This window comes from Coffea eugenioides, chromosome 6, assembly GCF_003713205.1.
Source record: "Coffea eugenioides isolate CCC68of chromosome 6, Ceug_1.0, whole genome shotgun sequence".
Lineage (NCBI taxonomy): Eukaryota > Viridiplantae > Streptophyta > Magnoliopsida > Gentianales > Rubiaceae > Coffea > Coffea eugenioides.
The window spans coordinates 2,519,901-2,541,251 of record NC_040040.1 but is presented as its reverse complement, the minus strand read 5'-3'; the positions used below and the strand labels follow the sequence as shown (position 1 = coordinate 2,541,251).

Sequence of the window (21,351 nt, the reverse complement as noted above, 5' to 3'; positions counted from 1 at the left end):
AGTTTTTTATTACACTAAAAATTTTTAATCCCACTAGTTCGGGTTGCGAATTCCATGCATTTCTATTAGTATAACAACTTCTGCAAACTAATAAAATTTTTTCCTTCTATTACAATGTGTTGAGTACTGGAGTCTTTCTCGGTATAAATCTGCATTTACAATGTGATAGTACACCATGTTTTTGTTTCACCGGGCATAAATTTGTTCCTGAGCAGTTCAGTAAACCTGTTCACTTGAACAGGCATCTCCTTGTGAGTTCGCACATTCAGAAAATCCGAAACCAAAATCATACGCAGAGCCCATTTCGGGCAAAAGGCCACCGGACTGCAGACACCGGATTTTAACAATTTTTGGATGGATGATTCTCGGGCATTTGTTCTTTGCTTTATTTCCTTTTCCACTAATTTTAGCAGTCCTAAACTTTATAAGCGAGACAAGGTCTTAGCAATATCAACATGCAAATTCCACAGTATCTAGAATTCTACAAACTGTTCAGTAAGATCTCGCCATTATCATCGAAAAATCATCAGCCATTGTATCTGAGTTCCAAAACCGCTCCTGTTTCCAATACCCCAACAAGAAACAGTGATGCATACCACAGAATTTATGCGCCTGAAGCTGAGTAGTGAATTTCAACCCACCAGACATCAGATCTTTCGCAAATTCCATCCCCAACATTCATTGTCGTCAATTATTCACTCTCTAATATTCTCTTCACCACTTTTCTTATTTTCATCGTCTAACACATCAGCCGGAATGTCTTTAACTGCCCTTGCAGAATCCGTCAAGCTGGCAGCTATTGCAGCTTTGAAATCTTCATCATCTTCATCCAACGACAACCCTCCACCACCATACTGCATATAAGAATCAGAAAATTGCCGAATTTGACTACTTCCAGGAGCCGTCCTCTGTGTAGAGTTGCAAGACTTTGTAATTCTCTCAGCATCTTCAGGGGACAACCACTGCCCGTACCCATTAGAAGATTCAGAGGATGCTATAGGGCACTCCTTTGGAAAATTACCTCTTACGAGGAAAATGCTCCAACCTGAACCCCTCAGAGAAATCAGATAGGCAGAAAGGTAAAACTTGGATAGGTGCTCAGGTGCTGCATAAAGACTATCAAAGTTATACCATTCTCCATTTACTTTCCTGATACAGAACCAATGATTTTGTAAATGACAGATAAACGCATTTTCAAGCTCTGGGTCAATTTGTGCAGGTTCAGCAACAGGACTGTTAAGAGGTATAACTTGCAAATCCCATACCTCCAAAGCCTTTTCCAGGACCTGCAAGCATAAACTCTATTAGATCAAGAAAGAAGCTAACCACCTCTTCAACAAACAAAGAGAGGAGAAACTAAGGGGGAAAAGAAAGAATAACCCAGAAAAATGGTTAGTGCATTGACAGAATAAATTTCAGGATGGATCAGATATATTTTCAGATTATGGAAGAGAGAGAACAATGTACTGACCAAAATACACTTCCGTGATGAGAGCATTACATATATACATTGTATATAGTTCTACAAGGAGAAGAGAAATAGCTGAATGTGAATGGCAACCAGTAAACAGAGCCCCAAACAAGTTAAATGGCATGTACACATTTCTCTGAATAACGCTTTTTCATGCATTAAAGCCCAGCCTATAGGAGGAAATGATTTCCAACACCGGCTAGAGTAAGCAAAAGCTAACAAAGACCAAATTTACTAGTATGGCGTTGATCACGCATTACCCATTAATCAATGATACTGGGCAAACCAGGAAAGGCAAATCGTAAGGATCAGAAAAACCGGGAATAATGTTAGAAGCAAAACATATAAAATGCAACTGCAAGATATTCATCAACAAAGACTAAAGCTACAGGAAGTCAAAATCTGAGACATAAAAGCAAGAAACAAAAAGGACTAATAACAGTGTCAAACAGGTCGTACTTTTCAACCACAATAACACCAAATGACGGATTTTACCCACTTAGGGTTTCTGGCCAAAATACTAACATTATTTCAGGTATCCAGTGAATGACACGAGTAAGGTCCTCCATGTTTTCCTAAACACTGAACACACATGTTTCACGTGCAGGACCATCCAAAACCAAACACAACTAAACTACATCCTAAGGATGACTGACATCAGGCCAAAATGATGCTTTGGAGGCAAAGAAAAGTAATTCCCTTGATAGTTAAACACAAGAGAGATGTGATGATATCAGTGTCTTATCTATCAAGTTCTCCAACTTCAGAGCATTACATGTAATCTAGAGTCTCAATTAAATGTGAACGGAGGATCATTCAATACCATTAACTTGCAGTAGCAACTTAGATGATATCTACATCTACAGCTTATGGAAAGGAAGCCACCCTCCTAAAGGGGAGGGGGAGCAGCTTGAAGACCAAATTCCATTACCTGAGTCTTGGTTCCAGAAAAGCCTGCCAAAGTTATCATGGGACTACTTTAACTTATTCAATTTCTCCTTTGAAATGAAACATTTTCTCTCTCACTTAGAGCTGACAATCCTCTATCAGCTCCATCAACAAAAATTCCTATGCAACTCATTCCAGATATCAAAAACTGATTGAATTACTTTCCATTTTTGAACTAAGTTCATTATAAATTCTTATTCTCGGTTTTCCAATAAAAATGATTGTGCATATTTTACTCTGTTCAGTAGCTGATACAAGTATATCACAATCACAATTAAATGACATCACTTCATATCATTTTTTCAGTTAGCACATATTGTGCCCGTGCTAATACAAATGGACAAGGAGCAATGTAGAAATCAAAACCCAGTAAGGTAAACATAAATCCAAAAAATCCAATCAAAAACCAAATGTTATGAATCCTCAAGCTTAATCATTTGCATGGAAGATTCTTATATACTATATGGGTCCATCTAACACACCTGTAATAATATAAAATATTCTTTACACTGCATACAAAAGATTCTTACACTATTGTGTTTAGCTTCCTGCTACACGTACGATACGAACTTTCAACACTCGTATTCTCAAATACCTACATATGCTCATCAAAAGCATTTTTACACTAGGATAGACAGTATATAGTTGATCTGTGTAACATGACAAGTTCTTTCATCGCATAGGAAATATGACAGCCATTAACTGTGTGACTACCATAGCATTCACCCCTTAGCGTTTAGACACAAAAGATGAAACATTCATTTTTCAGATTGAGGCAGTAAATATCATGCTATGTGAAACTATCAGCTGACTACTTAAAGTTTTAACGGCAATTACATATAAACACAATATAATTTCATTCTGCATGTTGTGACATACAATCCAATAAAGCATTTTCCATCTGAATCATTTATTCGTAAACAAATGTGTGACAATTTTTCATTTTTGTGTTGCATCCCAGGAAAGTTTCTTAGATAATAGTTTACAAACTCATAAACATTCAATGCTAGTCAATGTATGAGGCGCCGTAAGCTTGAAAAAATATAAACATTTCGCTGCAGTCACACATTTCACATCATATCAACTTCTAAAAATCCTATCTTGGATGATCAACTCTCTTTTGCATTTAAACAATAAGCAATAAAAGGGAAACCATGAGCCATGTTCAATGTACACCTTCCTCTGTAGCAAATGTTATCTACCTGAACCTTACTCAATTGTCTCTGGAAATTTCAGAGAAAAACAAAGAACCAATACAGGATAAGAGCACAAAACAAGGAAGCACTTGTTTCTAGGACCTACACCCTATGTGCTTTGGCTAGTAGTCAAGGCTTGTTTGGCAGCACAACAGTTAATTTTGGAACCAAAAATTGAATCTTTAAGTGCATTGATCATATGTTACCAATGAAACGAAAGACATGCATTCTTAACAGAGTCTTCAATAAGTTGAATTAAAACATTAAAGCAGAAATTAAGAAGTACATTTAAATCTTCAACTTCATAAACAACAGAAAAAGAAGAAAAAAAGAAGTCAATTAAAACCAGAAAGCAACCCAAAAATTCATATATGCACAACAAAATCTCGCCTTAATTATTCAAGCCCAATCCTACAACCATCAGCTCTCCAAGAACATCTTGGGCCCAACTACTGGAATCCGCAATGCCGTGAAAAGCAATCCCATGGAAGTATTTCAGCACTAAAAATTCACGAATAAGCCAAATTTCTCCTTCAAAGAAACTTAAAAAGATTTTGTCCTTAAAGAATCTAGTGAGAGACATAGTAAGTGTTCCTTTCAATGGACAAATGTTGAAGGCAAACCTGTATGCTAAAATCGCCGTCGAGGGAGACGTTGTGGGACTCGTCGGGGTCGGGGAGGAAATCACCGCCGGCTTGCAGCATCATCTGACGCTCCCGGCGGTCGAGATCGGAAGCAAGGGCCGCCAAATCGAATTCCGAGAAGAATGGGCCCTGCAACACTGTATTCACGCAATGCATCGCGCACAGCTTCGACTCTTGTACTTCATGATACAACATCCCTCCATTACTGGCTCCTTCCATTCTCTTGCAAACCTCTTTGCCTCTCTCTTTCTGTATCAAGAATCAATCAATTAAGTTAAGAAAGCAAGAAAACCTAATACGCAAATATGATAGTGCTAAAAGTTTCTCTTCTTTTTCTTCTCTTTCCTGTCTCCGTCTCGGTCTCCTTCTCTGCGGGTATGATAAACTTGATTGATGTCGAGAGTTATGTTCAGTTTCTTTGAGTGGGGAGTAAGTTTCTCTCTCTGTCTCTCTTTCTCCTTCTTCTCTCTCTTTTGATTTTCATCTTTTTAGGACGATCGAGCGAGGGGGTGGATTATAAAGTGTGTTTGGATGGCCATTATTTGGCCAAAAATTATTTATTTATATCACAAATATTTTATCTTTTCAGTCACATTTTTAACCTCACATATATCACATGATAAAAAGTGTTACATTAATTATTTTAAATAATCTCCTATTTAAACACTATAATTATCAATGTATTCAGATAGTAGATTATTTGAAATAATTTTTTTAAAAAAATTACTGTAGCACTTTCTTGATTTTGGTGTGAATTTGTTGATGATATAAGTAAATAAATTTTTACAAATAATATGCCATCCAAACAGATCCTAACGTCCAATCATACTATAGTGTAATTTTAGCATCCAAAATATCAATTACACTATAATTATTTTTTTTATATTTTTATAAGATTATATGGAACCCCTTGATAATGATATAAGCAACAAATCAATTCACAAATGATTTGAATTACAATTCCAACTCAGTATTACAAATAGAAAAACACAAAAGATGCGAGAAGAAACTCATATAAACTATTGCTGTACTTATTCATCCCATTTATATTTATTTGTCTTATATTTTTTTAGGTGCTATAATACTTATTTTATCTGCACTGCATGAGTTTTTTTTTTTTTTTTTTAATGCTGCATCAGCTTAATGATAAGCACTAGTGTTAAGGGCACACCCAATGTGTATGTAATTTGGAAATAATTAAAATGAATCAATTTTGTAGAAATTTTGTTTGCTACATATTAAAAATTTATATAAAAATTTTCATGAAAGAACTTTCTATTATATGATCGTAGTAATTTGGTAGTTACAATAATTAGGGTGGTTATGAGTAGTTAGATTGACAAGATGTGATTAGGTGATTAAGGTAAAAATTAATTTTTATGAGTAAAATTAGAAGTTTAAAAGATGACAAAGAATGTTTACACCAACTACCATTGCTAAAAACTTATATATTGTATAGATACCAAAGAATTATGCATACCTTCACAGAGTCGCATTGCAAAACATTGTCATGAATCTTCAATCTTTTCCTAGGGTGAAAAGTTACATTTGAGTTATGTTTGGACAAGAGATTATTAAAAAAAAAAAATTGAATTAATAGTACTTTTTATGATGGGATATATGTAGAATTTAAAAAGTAGTTAAAAATAATTTAAAAAATTAAAAAATCTATTCATGATACAATTAATTCTATTTTGTAAATAATACCATATCCAAACAAAATTTTGTCTGCACTAAAAATTTTGTCTGTACCGTGTGGCACTTTTGGCTGGCCTTATTATAGCCGTGATTAGACGCAAAAGAAGCAGATATCATATATTCCTGCCTTGAGAGAGAGAGAAGGCGTCATCAAGAAACTTGAAAGGCCAGCTTAAGTGTTGCATTTCTTTTCCCTCGGGTACAAAATATGCATTGCTGCGTCACTGCTAAACACGATCTCAAACAAGTAGATCGTAATGGTTCTTACCACTGTACAGAAGCCTCACAACTTTCCGAGGTTCTTTTTTTCTTGAATCTTTATAAAACTGAGCTCCATACTCTGCAATTGGAATGAAACCATAGCCCCGTCCACCATGCTGCATTTTTTTTTTTCAACGGACGATATGAGCTTTTTAGGACTTAAAATTGAACACGAAAACATATTACACAAGTCGAACTTCTTATAAGGTAACCTTTCCATTAAGCCATACCATTTGTCCAACTGGTGATCATCAAGATCAAAAATGGGCCGTTCAGTCAAGATAGATCATCAGGAAACCTTAATTACTGGTAAAATATCTTTGATTCTTTTCTACTGGACAGTAAGTATCCCTAGGCAAGATGAGGTGATGAATTATTGCCATACGAAGCAGATATCCTTTCGAAATCTTGAGTCTGCTTCTCATCACCACTTTTGCTCTAGATCCATGATTACTTATCTCAATTAACATGCATGCTATGTCAAGTAGTTATGCGACTGAAGCACGTATGGAAAACAAAACCTCATTAAACACCTACTGGACACGGAAGAAGGGAATCACACTTAACAGGCATAGGGAAGAATTTAAGTTAACAACCTTTATGAAGCTCAGAGGAAAGTGATTGGAAATTAAACAGGAGCAAAAGTACCTCATGTTCTGGTATGTAGACAACAATTGGCTGGCAACACAGCTTTGACAACACCTACCATAGAGTAACGTCATTTAGCTGGTAAGCAGAGCTGAACAAATGTGAGGTTTAAAACTCAAGTGCTGCATTGTGAGTTTGATAGGATAGTTGAAATACACTGTGCAGAAAAAATAGACATAAATAAAGAAGAACATAGATCACATTATTCTCCCAAAAAAGAAAGATAGAAAAAGAAAAAGAATCCGCTTATTCCTAAAAGCACGGGGCAACAACCACCTTCTTTTACTTCACAATTTGATTTTAACTGCAGGGTAAAATGCAATGTGAAAATTGTACAAGAGTTTTTCCTTTGACGGCTTCGGTCGTGATCCTCTTTTCAATGCTGAGGTCTTTTGTCCTTCTAGGCAACCCATTTGTCCTACTTAGTTGAACTTAAACAAAAACTACTAAGTTGAACTTCATCAATATATATATAATTTGAAGAAATTTTTTACGGCGTAAAGTAATCAAATTGACTGGACAGTGTTGAAATTGTCCATTGAGGAGTTTGTTTTTAAGTGATAGATTGAAACTATCTGCTTATTGCATAAATGACTGGATCAACCATTCAGATGATCAAGACAAAAAATGATCAACCGTTCAGGTGATCATGACTAAGATTTCTAAGCTCTGCATTGCAGAAGAAACCACCAGGCCCCAATAACAAACTCTTGCTGATGTTGGAGACATCAAAATTCACAATTTGCTATTGGCTCTACCAGTTAATAACGGGAAGTTAAGACTACAAAAGCATGCTGACCAATGGTAAGCCAGTTGAAAACAGATTAATGAAAACTACCCTTTTGAGGACAAGTAAGAGTTTACATACTAACCAGCAGCTCTGACTCTCCTCCCCAAAAATCCAATCTTCCAATTCGTTGGCAATAACTGAGAAAGGCAGTAAATGGGGTCTCCCAACCTCATTAGAAGAAAAGAATCAATTGATGCGCCTAAAACAGAAGAACAAGTGCACATGCATTAACAAACCAAAGGCCTCACCGCTTCAAAGACTCCTCAACAGTAATTGCAATCATCGCTTCTTCGTAATGAAGGCGTTCTTTATCATTATCACAAATTACCTCCTTGACAGCCATCCGCAATTCATCTGTTACAAGCACAGCCACCAATCCAAATATTGGCATGTAGTTAATGAGATTTAGATAAGGTGAACATAAAATTCTTTAGATGAGTAAGGAACCTAATCTGCAGATATTAGTCATAGTATTATATGCTCGAGGCAGACTAGAGTGTTTCACAAGTCTGGGATGAAATCAAATAATCGGAAGAAGAAAAGAAAATTATACAAAAACTGGATTCTTTCTTTTCTATGCTGCTTGTGAAGGATGGCAGTGTACTGAAGCAGCAACATGAGTATAACATGGGTATAACATCTGAATTCTTCCCAACATCCATCCAGACCTACCAGCATTTTCTTTCTCCTCACGGGGGCTAAGTGCTATACCTTTGTTGAAAGCCATTCCTTTTACCTGTTCCAAAATCATATAAAAGAAGTTAAACCAAAAACGAAGTACTATTGCAGACGAGCAGTTGACCACTTATAAACGAAGAAGAAGTTATCACAATTAACATCAATCAAAGGAATAAAAATGTCAAAAAATGACAAAGACAGCATAACGGGAAAGGGGAAGTACTAGTTCAACTAATGGAATGTAGGGGAATTTACTGATACCAGTGCACGAAACAGACAGCGTCCATCACCAGTGACTTTCTGAACTGAGTAACGCTCAACTTTCTTCAGTGCTGGAGACCCTCCACCGCTACTCAACGGTGAATATATACATCATATTCCGCAGATAGTTGTGAAAAATACATATACATGCGTGTATGTGTGTGTCTATATATATATATATATATATATACGCTAAATAATACCAGAAAACTCGTCAATTAAGTCGTTTATATGCTCTGAGGTAGAGTAAAAGGTTAAGAATTCGATTAAATAACGTTTCTTTTATTGTTTTTTCTTTAAATAAGTCCAACACAAGAAACTTTTACAGTTAAAAAACAGTTCGCTAAGGAACAAATGATTATAAAATAATTGGGAAAAAATGAACAAGAAAAGGAAGGAATAGTAAAAGACAGCCGGGAAAAAAATAAAGGGAAAGTGAGTTAGTAGTACAATGAAGGTCCTATTCTTGCGAAGAATCGATGGGAGGTGGCAGGGACAGAAATAGAGGCAAGTGGTGATTTGTGAGGCCGGTAACCAGTAACTGAAGGAACCGGAGAAGACGTGAGCTCAAACTCGGCGAGTCCATGTCTTAGAAGTACCAGAATTGCCTCTGTCAAAAACACAAAAACGCATAGTCAATTACTAGCGTTTAGGTAAAGACAGAGAGTGTTTCCAATTACTATTTCATGATTCAGCCCATTAACTGTACACTGCATAAACAAGACTAACTAATCTCCCTCGAGGAAAGAAAAGGCATAAAATTACCATTAGAGCGGCTTTTCGCCATGACCAGTACTGGGAGAAACCACCAAGGAAAAGAGAAGGAGCCAACTGGTCGATATTGGGGTCTGCTACTAGCTCTTCTAGTGGATATGCCAGGCTTATACTGCAGCGGTAACTGCAAGAAGACGCCTAAACGCTAGACAGTATTTATCAACAGTTTTGATTCAGAGTCATACCCATCAAATTTATTAATAGGCCTAATTTCAGCAGCCTCTCTTGAGGTTTCTAATAATTGCAATCACTTCTTTTTAAGATTTGAAAAATTCTGAAAACCTCTACTAAAAAAGTATGTATTAGTAACAACTGATGATATAAGCCCAAAAAAAAAAAATCAATGAATATCCAATATTTCCCCTTTCTAATATGTCAAACAAATAAAATGCTAAAAAGTGTACTAAACTATTATCCATTGTGTGAAAATTTCAAGTTAATTTTTTTTGTAGGAAAATTTAAGCAATGTTTTGAAAGCATTCTTTTTTGGTACTTTGAACATATTTTTTGGGTTAAGTAAATTTTGAAGATACTTATTTTAATAAATGCCTCCCTAAATGGTTGGTCGACTTTTTGTAAATCGATTAATAAATCTAGTTAGAAAAATTGAGGATGAAGTAGTTAGTATTAGATTAGATGACATTAGAGTTTTAAAATAAAGAAGTATTACCAAAAAAGAATTTTTATTTTTCTATTTTAAACTCATTTTCACTTAAATTTGATAGAGTTTGTGAAAACTATCGTAGTATTTTCATAGCATCAAGGAACGGAAGGGGAATTTTTCAAAACCTTATGGAAGTTGACCGCAATTGTTAAAACCTTAGGAATGATTTCTGAAATTATCCCTTGTTAATATTTAGCACCGTGGAAAAAAAAATATTTAGCACCGGATTCAATCCTCATGGGTTCCCAAAGATAATCCAGCCACGTGCCTTCGTGGATAATCCAACCATGTGCCTTCATGGATTTAAGTACCCAATAAATATTCATAGAAATCTCTTAATGTGTATTTTTTTAAATTTAAATAAATTAAGAACATATAAAGTTAAAAAATAACAGAAATGTAGCCTAGCTACTGGAGTATCATTTTCAAATAGTAGAATGCACAGTTAATAATGTTGCGTGCAAACAAAAAAAAATGAACTGAAAGCATGAAATATAATTACTACCTCTCATTCTTGTTGGAACAAAATAGAAAAAGTATTTAAACAGGGTCGATTTATTAAATCAAAAAGGCATTGCGATTTACTATGTCATTTCATAGGGGTGTCAATTTTCGACACGACCTGAAAACACGACACGAAATTAACACGAAATTAATGGGTTTGGGTCAGAATCGGGTCGAACCCCGATAAACCCGAAAAGAAAACAGGTCGATTTCAGGTAAACCCGTGGGTGACTCAATATGACCCGTTTACGAATTAAAAATAATTTAATAAATATAAAAATTATTTTATCTAACTAAACTAAGTTATTCTTTTTTTTCAAAGGCATTAATTACTTAACCCTAAATGAATTTATTTAACTTGTGTAAAGATGAAATTATTATATTTGGACAAATAATATATTATATTATTTTTTACTTTTATACTGATTTAATTTAATTTATATTTGGTTTTGGATAAAACACTTTTACGGTGTTTAATTTATTTTAAATTTGATTTGAGATTATTTATTTAAATTTTTATTACTTGATTATGTAATTAGTTTTGTGAGAAATTAATTTTATTAGAAATTATAGTGGTAAATTAATAAATTAAAATTAAGTTTTGGGTCATTTCGAGTTGACCAGGTAACCCGAAATTTTCGAGTTCGTGTCAGGTTTGGGTCAGCAAATTTTCTGCTATACGTGGGTCCGATTGCCACCCCTATCATTTCCGGTAGTTGATCAGATGATCGAATTACACAAAAAGAAACAAGTAAACTAGTATAAATATCGCCTATGAAACTACCGAACCCAAAGCTAACGCATTTGACCCTAAATTTGACCACTGCAATCACCCAAGTTAGTTCGAATAATTCTAACTAACCCGAAGCAGCATTTATATAAATTTATTTTTATAGGTGGAATATTAGATGGCGTGGAATACCAATAATTAAGCGAGGAATACGATTGTACTCAATTCCAAAACGAAAAATTCAACTCGAAGGGAGCAATTGGAAACTAATTGTTTGGATAGAGGATTATTTATCAAAATTTATTTGCTTATATCATCATTACAATTTCCAACACACCTTTTTATCTCACATACATCACATCATAAAAAGTGCTACAGTAAAAATATCTCAAATAATTTACAATTCAAACAGAGCGATATTTTATAAATACAAAAACAGGCGAGATAAAAAAGCATAAATATCTAAGCAATAAAGAAAAGCATTTTGATACTATAAATATGGATAACTAGGGCAGGCGTGGGAGTTGGGAGGGGAGGCCAAAGGCAAGAAACCTTGGGGCCATCGACCCATCACACGTGGCCTATGCTCCTAACATCACGTGACACTCAAATCGGACTGGTCGTGGTCGTGTACGGTGTTCGTTGGGATAGGAAGGGTTCAGGTAACCGTCACAGGCAGCTAGCAAACGCTGTCGTCTCAAACTCAAACACCATATGACTCGATCAAAGCTGGCATGGGGAGTCGTCTCGCTCTCACGCTCCCTCCCCTCTTAACGGCCAAACCGAAAAATGCTGGCTCATTTAAGCACATCCCCCTGCTGCTAGGTTTGTTTCCAATCTACTACCGTCTCTACCAGCACTTTCTACTTCTACTATTTACAGTACGGTACTACGTTCCCCATCCCACTCTCTTTCTCTCTCACGCACAACACGCACTCATAAAATATTTTTGCATAAGAACTATCGACAATTCACAAAATATATTATTATTATTACTCCCCTCCACAGAAATAAAAGAAGAAAAAGAAACATATGCTCTAGAAAAGGAGCGATAGAGAAAGTGCGTGAGTGTGTGCGAGTGGTGTACTGAATAATAAACCCAAACAAGCTCTCCCAGTCCCAGGTGACGATCTCTCCAATGCTTCTTTGCACTGTCTATCTTTCTCTCTCTCTGTTTTCTTTTTTAAATCTACAAGCAATATAGTAGTAGGACTGGAAGAGGAAGAGGAAGAGGAAGAGGAGGAGGAGGAGTGTAGCAACACCGTCGGTAATAACAAAGTCCTTCATTTAGCCGATCGTGGTGGTGGGTCTACTAGTAGTAGTACAACTCAGATCCCTCTCCCCCACCTCTGTCTGCCGAATCTGGACCTTCCACCCTCTTTTTTTCTGCGTTCTTCTTCACGCTTTGGTTTCGTCCGCTCTTGAATCCTTTCTAGGTTTGCTCCCTTATCATTCTTAGCTTGATTAATGTATGCATGCAGATTGCAATGTTAATTTGTGCCTTTTTGTTTTTTTCCGTTTAATTTGTATTGATAGATTAATGAACCACGCGTGGTGAATAAATGAGGAATTCTGTGTCAATTCCTTTGCCAATTGGTCTAGTTGATTACATCTCTTGTTTCTAGAACTCCACTTGCTGACAGAAATCCGTGGCGCTTACATCTCTTTTTTGCGATTTGATTTTTCAGCTGATTTCCACCTTCTCACAAAATCATCTTGTTATGAATCATTGAATGTTAACAACTACTTATTGTTAATTTCTGTTGGATCATCATTTAGCTAATGGCGTGTTTTTCTATTTTTGATATGTCCCCAACACAAGTCCACTGACTCTATTTTGTCTAGAAAATCTATCGCTGCCTAACAGTAAACAATTCAACTTTTTGAATTTTTCTTAGTAAATCTTTGCAGGAAGGATAAAACTGGACAATGCTTGCTATTATCTAAAAACTTGACCAAAACTCCCTATCTTGTTTATAGCCCCCGGGACAAAAAAAATAAAAAAGAGATCTCTCTCTGTTTCCGATGAGGAGGGACTTCTTTGATACCCATTCCCGCTTCTCCTCCCCAGGAAAAGTTGAGGAGGGAAGACACTCCATGCTGCTCTCACAAAATTCTTGCTCTAATATCATATGATCAATCATTCTGACGTTTCCCTTATTTGGGTGGCATACCTTTAGGGCCTGGTAATAAAAAACGGCGGTCTTTCCAGAATGGCTGCAACGCCTCAACCTCCAGTCACATTTAGTGGGAAACTGTCATCCAAACCTTCTGCTTCCGACCTTTTGCGGAGCTCAAGTAATGGTGTTTCTGGTGTTCCTCTGAGAGTGCTCGGGAGGGCGCATATTGGATCAAAAAGGACGGATTTTGCTGTCTCAGCCAAGCTCAGGAAGGTTAAAAAGCATGAGTATCCATGGCCAGAAGACCCTGACCCCAATGTTAGGGGTGGAGTCCTTAGTCATCTCTCTCCCTTCAAGCCTCTAAAGGAGAAACCCAAGCCAGTTACACTGGATTTTGAGAAACCTCTTATGGACCTGCAAAAGAAAATTATTGACGTAATAACCTTCTATTGACTGAATTAGTATCTTTTATTGGAGTTGGAATTTTCAGTAGGTAGCTTCAGAGAAAAATGTTTTGTGCGGTTGTAGGTACAAAGGATGGCAAATGAAACTGGTCTGGACTTCAGTGATCAGATTATCTCCCTGGAGAACAAATATCAACAGGTTTGACTGTTAATGTGTACCGTAGTATGTGATTCAGTTTGGATGTGATAATGTATGATATTGAAATGCAACTTTGGTATGGTTCACGTTAATGCTGTTTTTATGAAAAGGATCATTCAGGTTCACACCATTATCAATTTTGGCATTTCACATTATCAGCATATTGTTTCTTGCCGTGCTATGTCTCCAATCTTTTACTCTATTTAGGTTTACTTGTGGATTATTGTATGTAGATAGAGTTAGATCTCTCTCTAGGACCTCTCCATGCTGGCTTATTTCCAAATGCTCACTTGTTCTTTTATAACTTGTTGGGGATATTATTGGCCGAGGAGAGCCATAAGGGATTTATCTTCCCATCTCTCTGGCTGTGCTGCTGGGGTTGGGGATAATCATCTGATTTGAATCATCCATCAATACATTTGAATTATCGATTGTTGTGCATTGCTTTTGTTCTGGTTCATGTGTGATAGCTTGAGAAGAATAGATATGACTTCCAGGACCATTGTCATGCAAAACATTTGGAAGTTGTTGATCTGTTGATTTATCAATCAGATTCATAGAAAGACAAAGAATACCTTTGTTTGCGACTACTATAAGCAAGTGCCTGATGTTCTATGGTATTTTCCTTTTAGATGCTGCAGGGCATATATTACTAGTTGTTCCTTCCAAACTGATTATCTTCCCTATTCTGGATTTTTGTGAAAGAATGATGTAGATCATACTTTATCTGGTTTGCTGTTTAATATTTTGATTCATACATGTCCATAGTTTAGTTCAAGTTGAAGTTTTGCAACTTTCAGCTAATACTTCAATGTGTATCTTACTTGCTACATGATCTTTTCAGGCTTTAAAAGATCTGTACACACATCTGACTCCCATACAACGTGTGAACATTGCACGGCATCCTAATAGACCGACATTCCTTGATCATGTTTTTAATATTACAGAGAAGGTCTGCAAGCTTACTGAATCCTTTTCAACGTTTTTACTTTCCTTTCAAATGAGTTTCTAGTTATCTCTTTCTGGTCATCTTAATGGCCAAAAGTCTTTCTGATCATCTTAATGTCCAAAATGTTCAGTTTGTAGAGCTTCATGGTGACCGTGCTGGGTATGATGATCCTGCTGTTGTGACTGGTCTGGGAACAATAAATGGTAGATGTTACATGTTCATGGGCCATCAGAAGGGCAGGAACACAAAGGAGAACATTCAGCGAAATTTTGGAATGCCTACTCCCCATGGGTAATCAACTAATGATTTAGGATAAGTTCATCCTAGAGTATATGCATCTGTACAAATTTTTGAGTGATCTCTTATTTTTCTTACAAGCGTTGTTTCTATCTACTATTATCTAAACATAATCAAGTTATTAATGACTGGACAAGACCAAGAAAAAATGCCTCACACATGAAGTTGTACACTGTATATGATTAGGTCCTTGGTTTTCAAAATGAAGCATCTGAAGCTTACATATCATGGCAGTTGTGCAATTTAATTGCACCATAGATAGGGTTCTAAAGTCTAAACAACCATCTCTCTCTCTCTCTCTCTCTCTCTCTTTTACAGTTACAGGAAGGCTATGCGCATGATGTATTATGCAGATCACCATGGATTTCCAATTGTTACTTTTATTGACACTCCAGGAGCTTATGCTGACCTTAAATCTGAGGAACTAGGCCAAGTACATCTTCACTGACAATATGATACAGAGTTTTTCTGCCAAGCTGAAAGTCTTCAACTTATTTTTTTCCTTTTTTGGCTCTATACAGGGGGAAGCCATAGCTCGCAACCTGAGAACTATGTTTGGATTGAAAGTACCAATTATCTCTATTGTTATAGGAGAAGGTGGTTCTGGTGGTGCTCTTGCAATTGGTTGCGCCAACAAACTTCTAATGCTAGAAAATGCTGTCTTCTATGTTGCCAGGTGCTTTATTATGTTCTTCTTACATGTAGAAAATGTTGGTATTATGTACTTGTGACCTTGAAAGGTGTTAGATCCGCTAATTTTTTGTGCATGGTGTAGTTTTTAGTGTGGGTGTGCTATACGTAATTTGGTTATTGGTTCATCGGGTTTGTAGAAAAATCTCTGCATCGATAAGTGCCATGGAGATTAAATTTCCTTTGATATATGGGCTATAAAAGTCTCCTATTTTGAGCTAATATGCGGCATCCTAAAGAATGATACCTTCGTTTATTCTGTTTGTTTCTGGACTAGTTCTAGTTCAGTTATTATCACTACTTGATAAAATCAGCAACCCCTTAAGAATGTTGTTGCTCTTTTTGAATCATCTGGTCTCTTCTGTAGTTCGACCGAGTATAGATCAAATCATTTCTGTGCATACTTCCAAAGTTTTCCTTGATTTAATTTCTTGTATCCAGAATCCTTTAGTTTCATATCCTTTACATGGTTTGCAAAATAACCATGCACTCTGTGTAAATGTTCCCATTATCAGAAATATTGCTAAAGACTAGAGTAGGAAAGAATTAAAGCCTTTTGTTTTCTTCTCTTCTTGTATTTCCTCTGGCAGATATATTAAAATAACTATCATCCAGTGGACAGTGTGTATCAGTACTTAGCACTAAATTGCGCTTAGGCTATGTAATGCTACACAACTTAAACCTGGTGGTGGTCCCACATGCATGGTATTTGTAACTTGGGCAGTCTTGTCTCTGAATCCAAGACATGAGAGAAGCAACTTCAGTTTGGGCATTTAGTACCAAAGTTCCCCTTCCCTTTTTGGAATTTATTTTATATGGAAGACAAACCTTTGTAGTTGCTTGTATTTCCTAATCAACTTCGTATTGTTGTTTTGTACTATGCTCATTTTGTGCTGATTTGAATCTTCTTCTTTAACCTATTTCCATTATACAGCCCAGAAGCTTGCGCAGCAATCTTATGGAAGACTGCCAAAGCCTCTCCAAAGGTTATCTTATGATTCACTGCGTAACATATGATGGATCTTGAAAAGACGTGATTGGTTCTTATATAATAACCTATTTTGCAGGCTGCTGAGAAACTTAAGATTACTGCTGCAGAGCTGTGCAAGCTGCAGATTGCTGACGGTGTCATTCCCGTAATATTCTCATGATATTTATGTCCTTTATGTGAACTTTTTCTTCTGTGTTCATTGAAATCTGTTGTCCAAACCATTTTTTTCTCTGCTTATGGTATGCTTGACTACTGTAGTACAGTCATAATCATTTGGATGATAGTATTAAATATTGAATGATGCTGTTAATCTCAAGTCTTGTCTATATTCATACAAATAGTTCGATTCCAGCAGCAAAATCCGTAGTATGTCAAGTGACATCTATCTAAATTACCTATCATGTAATTCACTTCTCTTAGGATACCTGCATGCTTGATAAATCACACTAAGTTGGCAATAGATTAGTGACTGAATGATTTCTTTAACAAAGGGTGCTTCTCTTCATTCAGGTTTATATTGCATTCATTCTCTGTGGTGCCTAACAAAACTTGTGGCTTTTTGCAGGAGCCTCTTGGTGGTGCACATGCAGATTCGCACTGGACCTCACAACAGATTAAAACTGCAATTCTTGATGCCATGGATGTGAGTAATTTGTCTTGATTTTTTTGAAATTTTTTTCCACTCTCGAATTGTTTTTGATCATTCACTCTATGCATACATCTGGTTTTATAGGAACTGGTAAAGATGGACCAGGAAGAATTATTGAAGCATAGGTACCTGAAGTTCCGAAAGATCGGTGGATTCCAAGAGGGAATTCCAGTAGATCCACAGAAGAAGGTTAACATGAAAAAGAAAGATACTCCCATTATTCAGCCTGGCAAGACTTCAGGTCTCGAATTGAAGGAGGAGGTCGAAAAGCTAAAACAACAGATACTGAAAGCCAGAGAAACATCAACAGAGAAGCCAGGATCAGGTCTTAAAGAGATGATAGAGAAACTGAAAAGAGAGGTTGAATTGGAATTTTCTGAAGCTGCTAAAGCTCTGGGTTTTGGGGACAAAATTGTGGTGCTGCGAGAAGAGTTTGCAAAAGCAAGGAATTCAAATGATCAGCCCATGAACACCGCTTTGAAGGAGAAGATTGATAAGCTTAGAACTGAATTCAACCAAAAGCTTTCTAGTGCTCCTAACTATGCAAGCCTGAAATACAAACTTGACATGTTGCAGGAATTATCCAATGCACAGAATCTGTCTGGGGAGAGCAACAAGGTTGGTGAACTGAAGCAGGAGATCAATAAGAGATTCAAGGAGCTTACTGAGCAGCCTGAGTTAAGGCAAAAGATTGAGGCATTAAGGGCTGAAATTGAGAACTCAGGAATTTCAGAGGAGGTGAAGGAGAAAAGTTTGCTGCTGAAGGATGAAATAGAGTCGGAGTTTACTGGTATTCTCAAGTCGTTGAATCTGTATGTTTATCCACCACCCTCGTCTGTAGAAGCACAGGAAAAAGTAGACAAGTTTAACAGGGAAATTACTGGTATAATGGAAGATGTTGTGAGGTCAACTGATTTGAAAGACAAGATTAAGTATTTACAAAGAGAGGTGGCAAAGGCTGGAAAGACGCCAGATGCAGAATCAAAGGCAAAGTTTCAGGCATTGTGGCAGCAAATAAAGAAGAGCCTGGTTGATGCTATGAGCTTCTCGGAACTACAAGAGAAGCATAAGAAGCTGAAGGCAGAGATTTCTGAAGACCTTGAATCTTCTAAAGGGACAAATGGAAGTTTGCTAAAAGAGAACATTGTGGATGACAATTTGAAGTATGATGATGGACCAAAAGTTGAGGTGACTCTGAGCAGATCTCTTACTTTTTTCTGATTTTTGAGTTCATGTAGCTTTTCATCCTTGGCTGAGATTTGATTATCCTCCATGATTTGTAATGCTGAATCATTTTCAGTCGCAGGTGAAGATTGCTAGTAACTAGCCATGCAACCAATCGTGACAGTGGATGAATCTGTTGAAACTATAGCAACAATTTGGAGACGAAACTTTCTACAACTATTTGTTGGAGTCATCTTCTACAAAAGGAACCTGTGAATCTTTGCCTGTTCTGACGATACGACATTCTGCTGACAGCGTTTCCAGTTTGCTTTAGTATACCATCGTGGATTATAATTTAAACTTTGTGATCTCAAAAGTTTTTGGTAGGTGTAATCTGTTTTGTAGTTGAACGCGAGTCATTGTATAAAACTATTTAAGGAGAAGCATGCGTTAAATTTATCCAAAAGCTAGTAGCATGGTTTACGTTACCCTGAAAGTATGGGGCAAACCGAATTCGAGATGTACATCTTTGAAAAAGCCCTAATAGGACCCGGGGGAGTATTGTAATCATGAACTTCTTCATTCAGACTAAATCTATTTGGCAAATAAATTTTCAAGGCATTTCGTATTCTCTCGTGATTATACTCTTCATCCCGCTGTTGTATGATATTTCCTGGTACTCTAAAATGTTTTTTGGAAAAAAAAAAAGAGGAAAGAAAAAATCCTTATCGTTTCTGTTCCATCATTTTGGTTCTTTACTTGTAGGTAGTTTTGTATTCAAGTATTTCCATCATTTTGTATTCAAGTTTTGTAGGTAGTTCTTTACTTGTAGGAATTGTGATTTTTATTCCAGAACATCAAGAAGCAACTGGTTAACGCTGGAACAGAAAAAGGCGAATCAAGGATTAGAAATTGGAAGCTAGAGTACCAAAACCCCATTGCTTGAAAGGTTAATGCGAACAAATCTGGATCTGGATCTGGATCTTGCAGTTCTGATCGTATTACAAAGTCAAATTCGGCTTGGGAAGACGCTGTACATCAAAACACGCAGGGAATAACAGCTTTTCTGTGTTTAGGATAATCTTCCCCAAACTTGTCCAGGTACCACTTGTGATTTGAAGCAGCCCTGGGCACCAAGTTCGCACAAGTATACAACAGAAACACGAAACCCGCCCAGGACCAAGTCATCAAAGCCCAGCCCAACCACTCCAATATCTCCCCAAAATAATTTGGGCAGCTCACTAGCTCGAAACACCCTCCTCTGGGTATCTTATATCCGCCCCCGCCTCGGCTCTTGAGGCCCAATAACGCATAATCCGATCTCAAGTTCACCGCCATACCCACCACGAAAACCACCAGGCCGCTGGCGAACCGCCACCAGAACCATCCGTCCCCCTCGTAGTCGGCGTAATGAGACACCCACCTCGTCTGCAAATAAGCATTCAGAAGATTGAAAGCAAACGCCATCGCGGCGACGCTGACGGGAAATGCGGCGGCTTTCTGGCCAGCCCGAGAATCAAGATTGTTTTTTCCGCGATGGCTACGGGTGGTCTTGAGGAAGAGCGTCAAGGGGTAGATGACGGTGCGGTGGAAGTAGTGGATGAGATAGGGGAGAATGAGGATTTGGGCAGTCGGGTTGGAGTGGTTCTTGCCAAAAGGGAAGAGGAGGAGGGTGAGCCAGAGGGTGGGGCTCTCCATGAGGAACCAGGCTAGAGGGGCCGGAATGGTGGGGCCCCAACCAGGGCGCTGGTGCTTGCCGTAGGGGGCGGTGAGGTAGCGCAGGGCGATGATGGTAGGTGGTGTGATGACGAGGAAGAAGATGAGGCTGTAATTGAACACATGCTGGTCCGACAACGACATCTTTATGGAATTCTTGATTGAAGGTGGGTTGTAGTTGATGGAGTAGATGCCTTTGTCCCTTGGACGGATCGCGCGACCTCCCCTTCTTGTTGATGCACTGTGATTATGAAAGGTGAAATAGAGCACTAACCCAAAAAATACAAAATAAAAAAGGAGCGACTAACCCAACACGCAATACATAAAGAGTCCCCCTACGGAAACTCAATAATTACGAATATCAGGAACCAGCTAATCATGTAGATTTCTTTATTAACAGCCGTTGCGTGCAGAGGCGGAGCGACCAATGGCGGGTGGCGCAGCCCTGACAATACATAAGAGAAAGAGTAGATTTATGGGTACAGAGCTACGGATGTTGGTGTATGTATACGTTTGCTCCCAAAGTTTGCAAAACTATTATACGAGGCCCCCAAAATGTGTGAATGTCAAACGCATTTCTCTTTATCAAAGCCATAGCCATTGATTAAACGCTTTATTGCTTTACTCGTAAAAAAACAAATGGAACCACTACTACTAATTGACGAGTGCAAGCGGATCTCTCTTTATTAGTAAGCCAAAAACTGATTGACAGGGAGATGGTGAGCCCCGCGTCACAACAATGCCAAGGGCGGTCCCTGCGCCTTGTACGAATTCGTTTGGCCTAGTTTTGAGTGCAAGCAAGTCGGGACTCGGTAGACTGACGTCACTGACAAAGATGCGTATGGTTTGAGCTTCCAGGCTTTGACTTTTTGTTGTTTTCATGAAAACAAAAAAGATTTTGCGTT

The 21,351-nt window shown here is 37.4% G+C and overlaps 4 protein-coding genes across 7 annotated transcripts; 1 reads left to right on the top strand and 3 right to left on the bottom strand.

Moving 5' to 3' along the window:
• Window positions 1–37: 37 nt before the first annotated feature.
• LOC113774862 (ataxin-3 homolog) lies at window positions 38–6,081 on the bottom strand. 2 transcript variants are annotated; one of them, XM_027319507.1, is made up of 4 exons: window positions 6,012–6,081; window positions 5,740–5,788; window positions 4,239–4,508; window positions 38–1,286 (listed from the first exon to the last, which is right to left on the bottom strand). In XM_027319507.1, exons 3-4 carry the CDS (start codon window positions 4,476–4,478, stop codon window positions 696–698), a joined length of 831 nt encoding a protein of 276 aa, XP_027175308.1. In that variant the 5' UTR covers window positions 4,479–4,508; window positions 5,740–5,788; window positions 6,012–6,081; the 3' UTR covers window positions 38–695. The 2 variants fall into 2 exon arrangements, with proteins under 2 accessions (XP_027175308.1, XP_027175309.1); XM_027319508.1 differs by lacking the exons at window positions 5,740–5,788; window positions 6,012–6,081 and adding an exon at window positions 4,605–4,735.
• Window positions 5,969–9,521, bottom strand: LOC113774863 (OTU domain-containing protein At3g57810). Of its 2 annotated transcripts, none has more exons than XM_027319509.1 (8): window positions 9,361–9,518; window positions 9,046–9,205; window positions 8,596–8,683; window positions 8,329–8,392; window positions 7,905–8,010; window positions 7,739–7,793; window positions 6,867–6,920; window positions 5,969–6,334 (listed from the first exon to the last, which is right to left on the bottom strand). In XM_027319509.1, the coding sequence occupies exons 1-8, from the start codon at window positions 9,380–9,382 to the stop codon at window positions 6,197–6,199; spliced, it is 687 nt and encodes a 228-aa protein (XP_027175310.1). In that variant the 5' UTR covers window positions 9,383–9,518; the 3' UTR covers window positions 5,969–6,196. The 2 variants fall into 2 exon arrangements, with proteins under 2 accessions (XP_027175310.1, XP_027175311.1); XM_027319510.1 differs by having other exon boundaries at window positions 6,268–6,334; window positions 7,739–7,824; window positions 9,361–9,521.
• A 2,692-nt stretch (window positions 9,522–12,213) lies between these two features.
• Window positions 12,214–19,361, top strand: LOC113776194 (acetyl-coenzyme A carboxylase carboxyl transferase subunit alpha, chloroplastic). Of its 2 annotated transcripts, none has more exons than XM_027321303.1 (12): window positions 12,214–12,703; window positions 13,448–13,822; window positions 13,916–13,990; window positions 14,835–14,942; window positions 15,070–15,230; window positions 15,555–15,669; window positions 15,758–15,912; window positions 16,861–16,912; window positions 16,994–17,062; window positions 17,483–17,560; window positions 17,651–18,754; window positions 18,873–19,361. In XM_027321303.1, the coding sequence occupies exons 2-12, from the start codon at window positions 13,481–13,483 to the stop codon at window positions 18,891–18,893; spliced, it is 2,280 nt and encodes a 759-aa protein (XP_027177104.1). In that variant the 5' UTR covers window positions 12,214–12,703; window positions 13,448–13,480; the 3' UTR covers window positions 18,894–19,361. The 2 variants fall into 2 exon arrangements, with proteins under 2 accessions (XP_027177104.1, XP_027177103.1); XM_027321302.1 differs by having other exon boundaries at window positions 12,221–12,703; window positions 18,867–19,361.
• Window positions 19,362–19,655: 294 nt separating this feature from the next.
• Window positions 19,656–20,990, bottom strand: LOC113775308 (steroid 5-alpha-reductase DET2). The gene has a single exon (XM_027320127.1). It carries the CDS (start codon window positions 20,588–20,590, stop codon window positions 19,769–19,771), a length of 822 nt encoding a protein of 273 aa, XP_027175928.1. The 5' UTR covers window positions 20,591–20,990; the 3' UTR covers window positions 19,656–19,768.
• Between the last annotated feature and the right edge of the window lie 361 nt (window positions 20,991–21,351).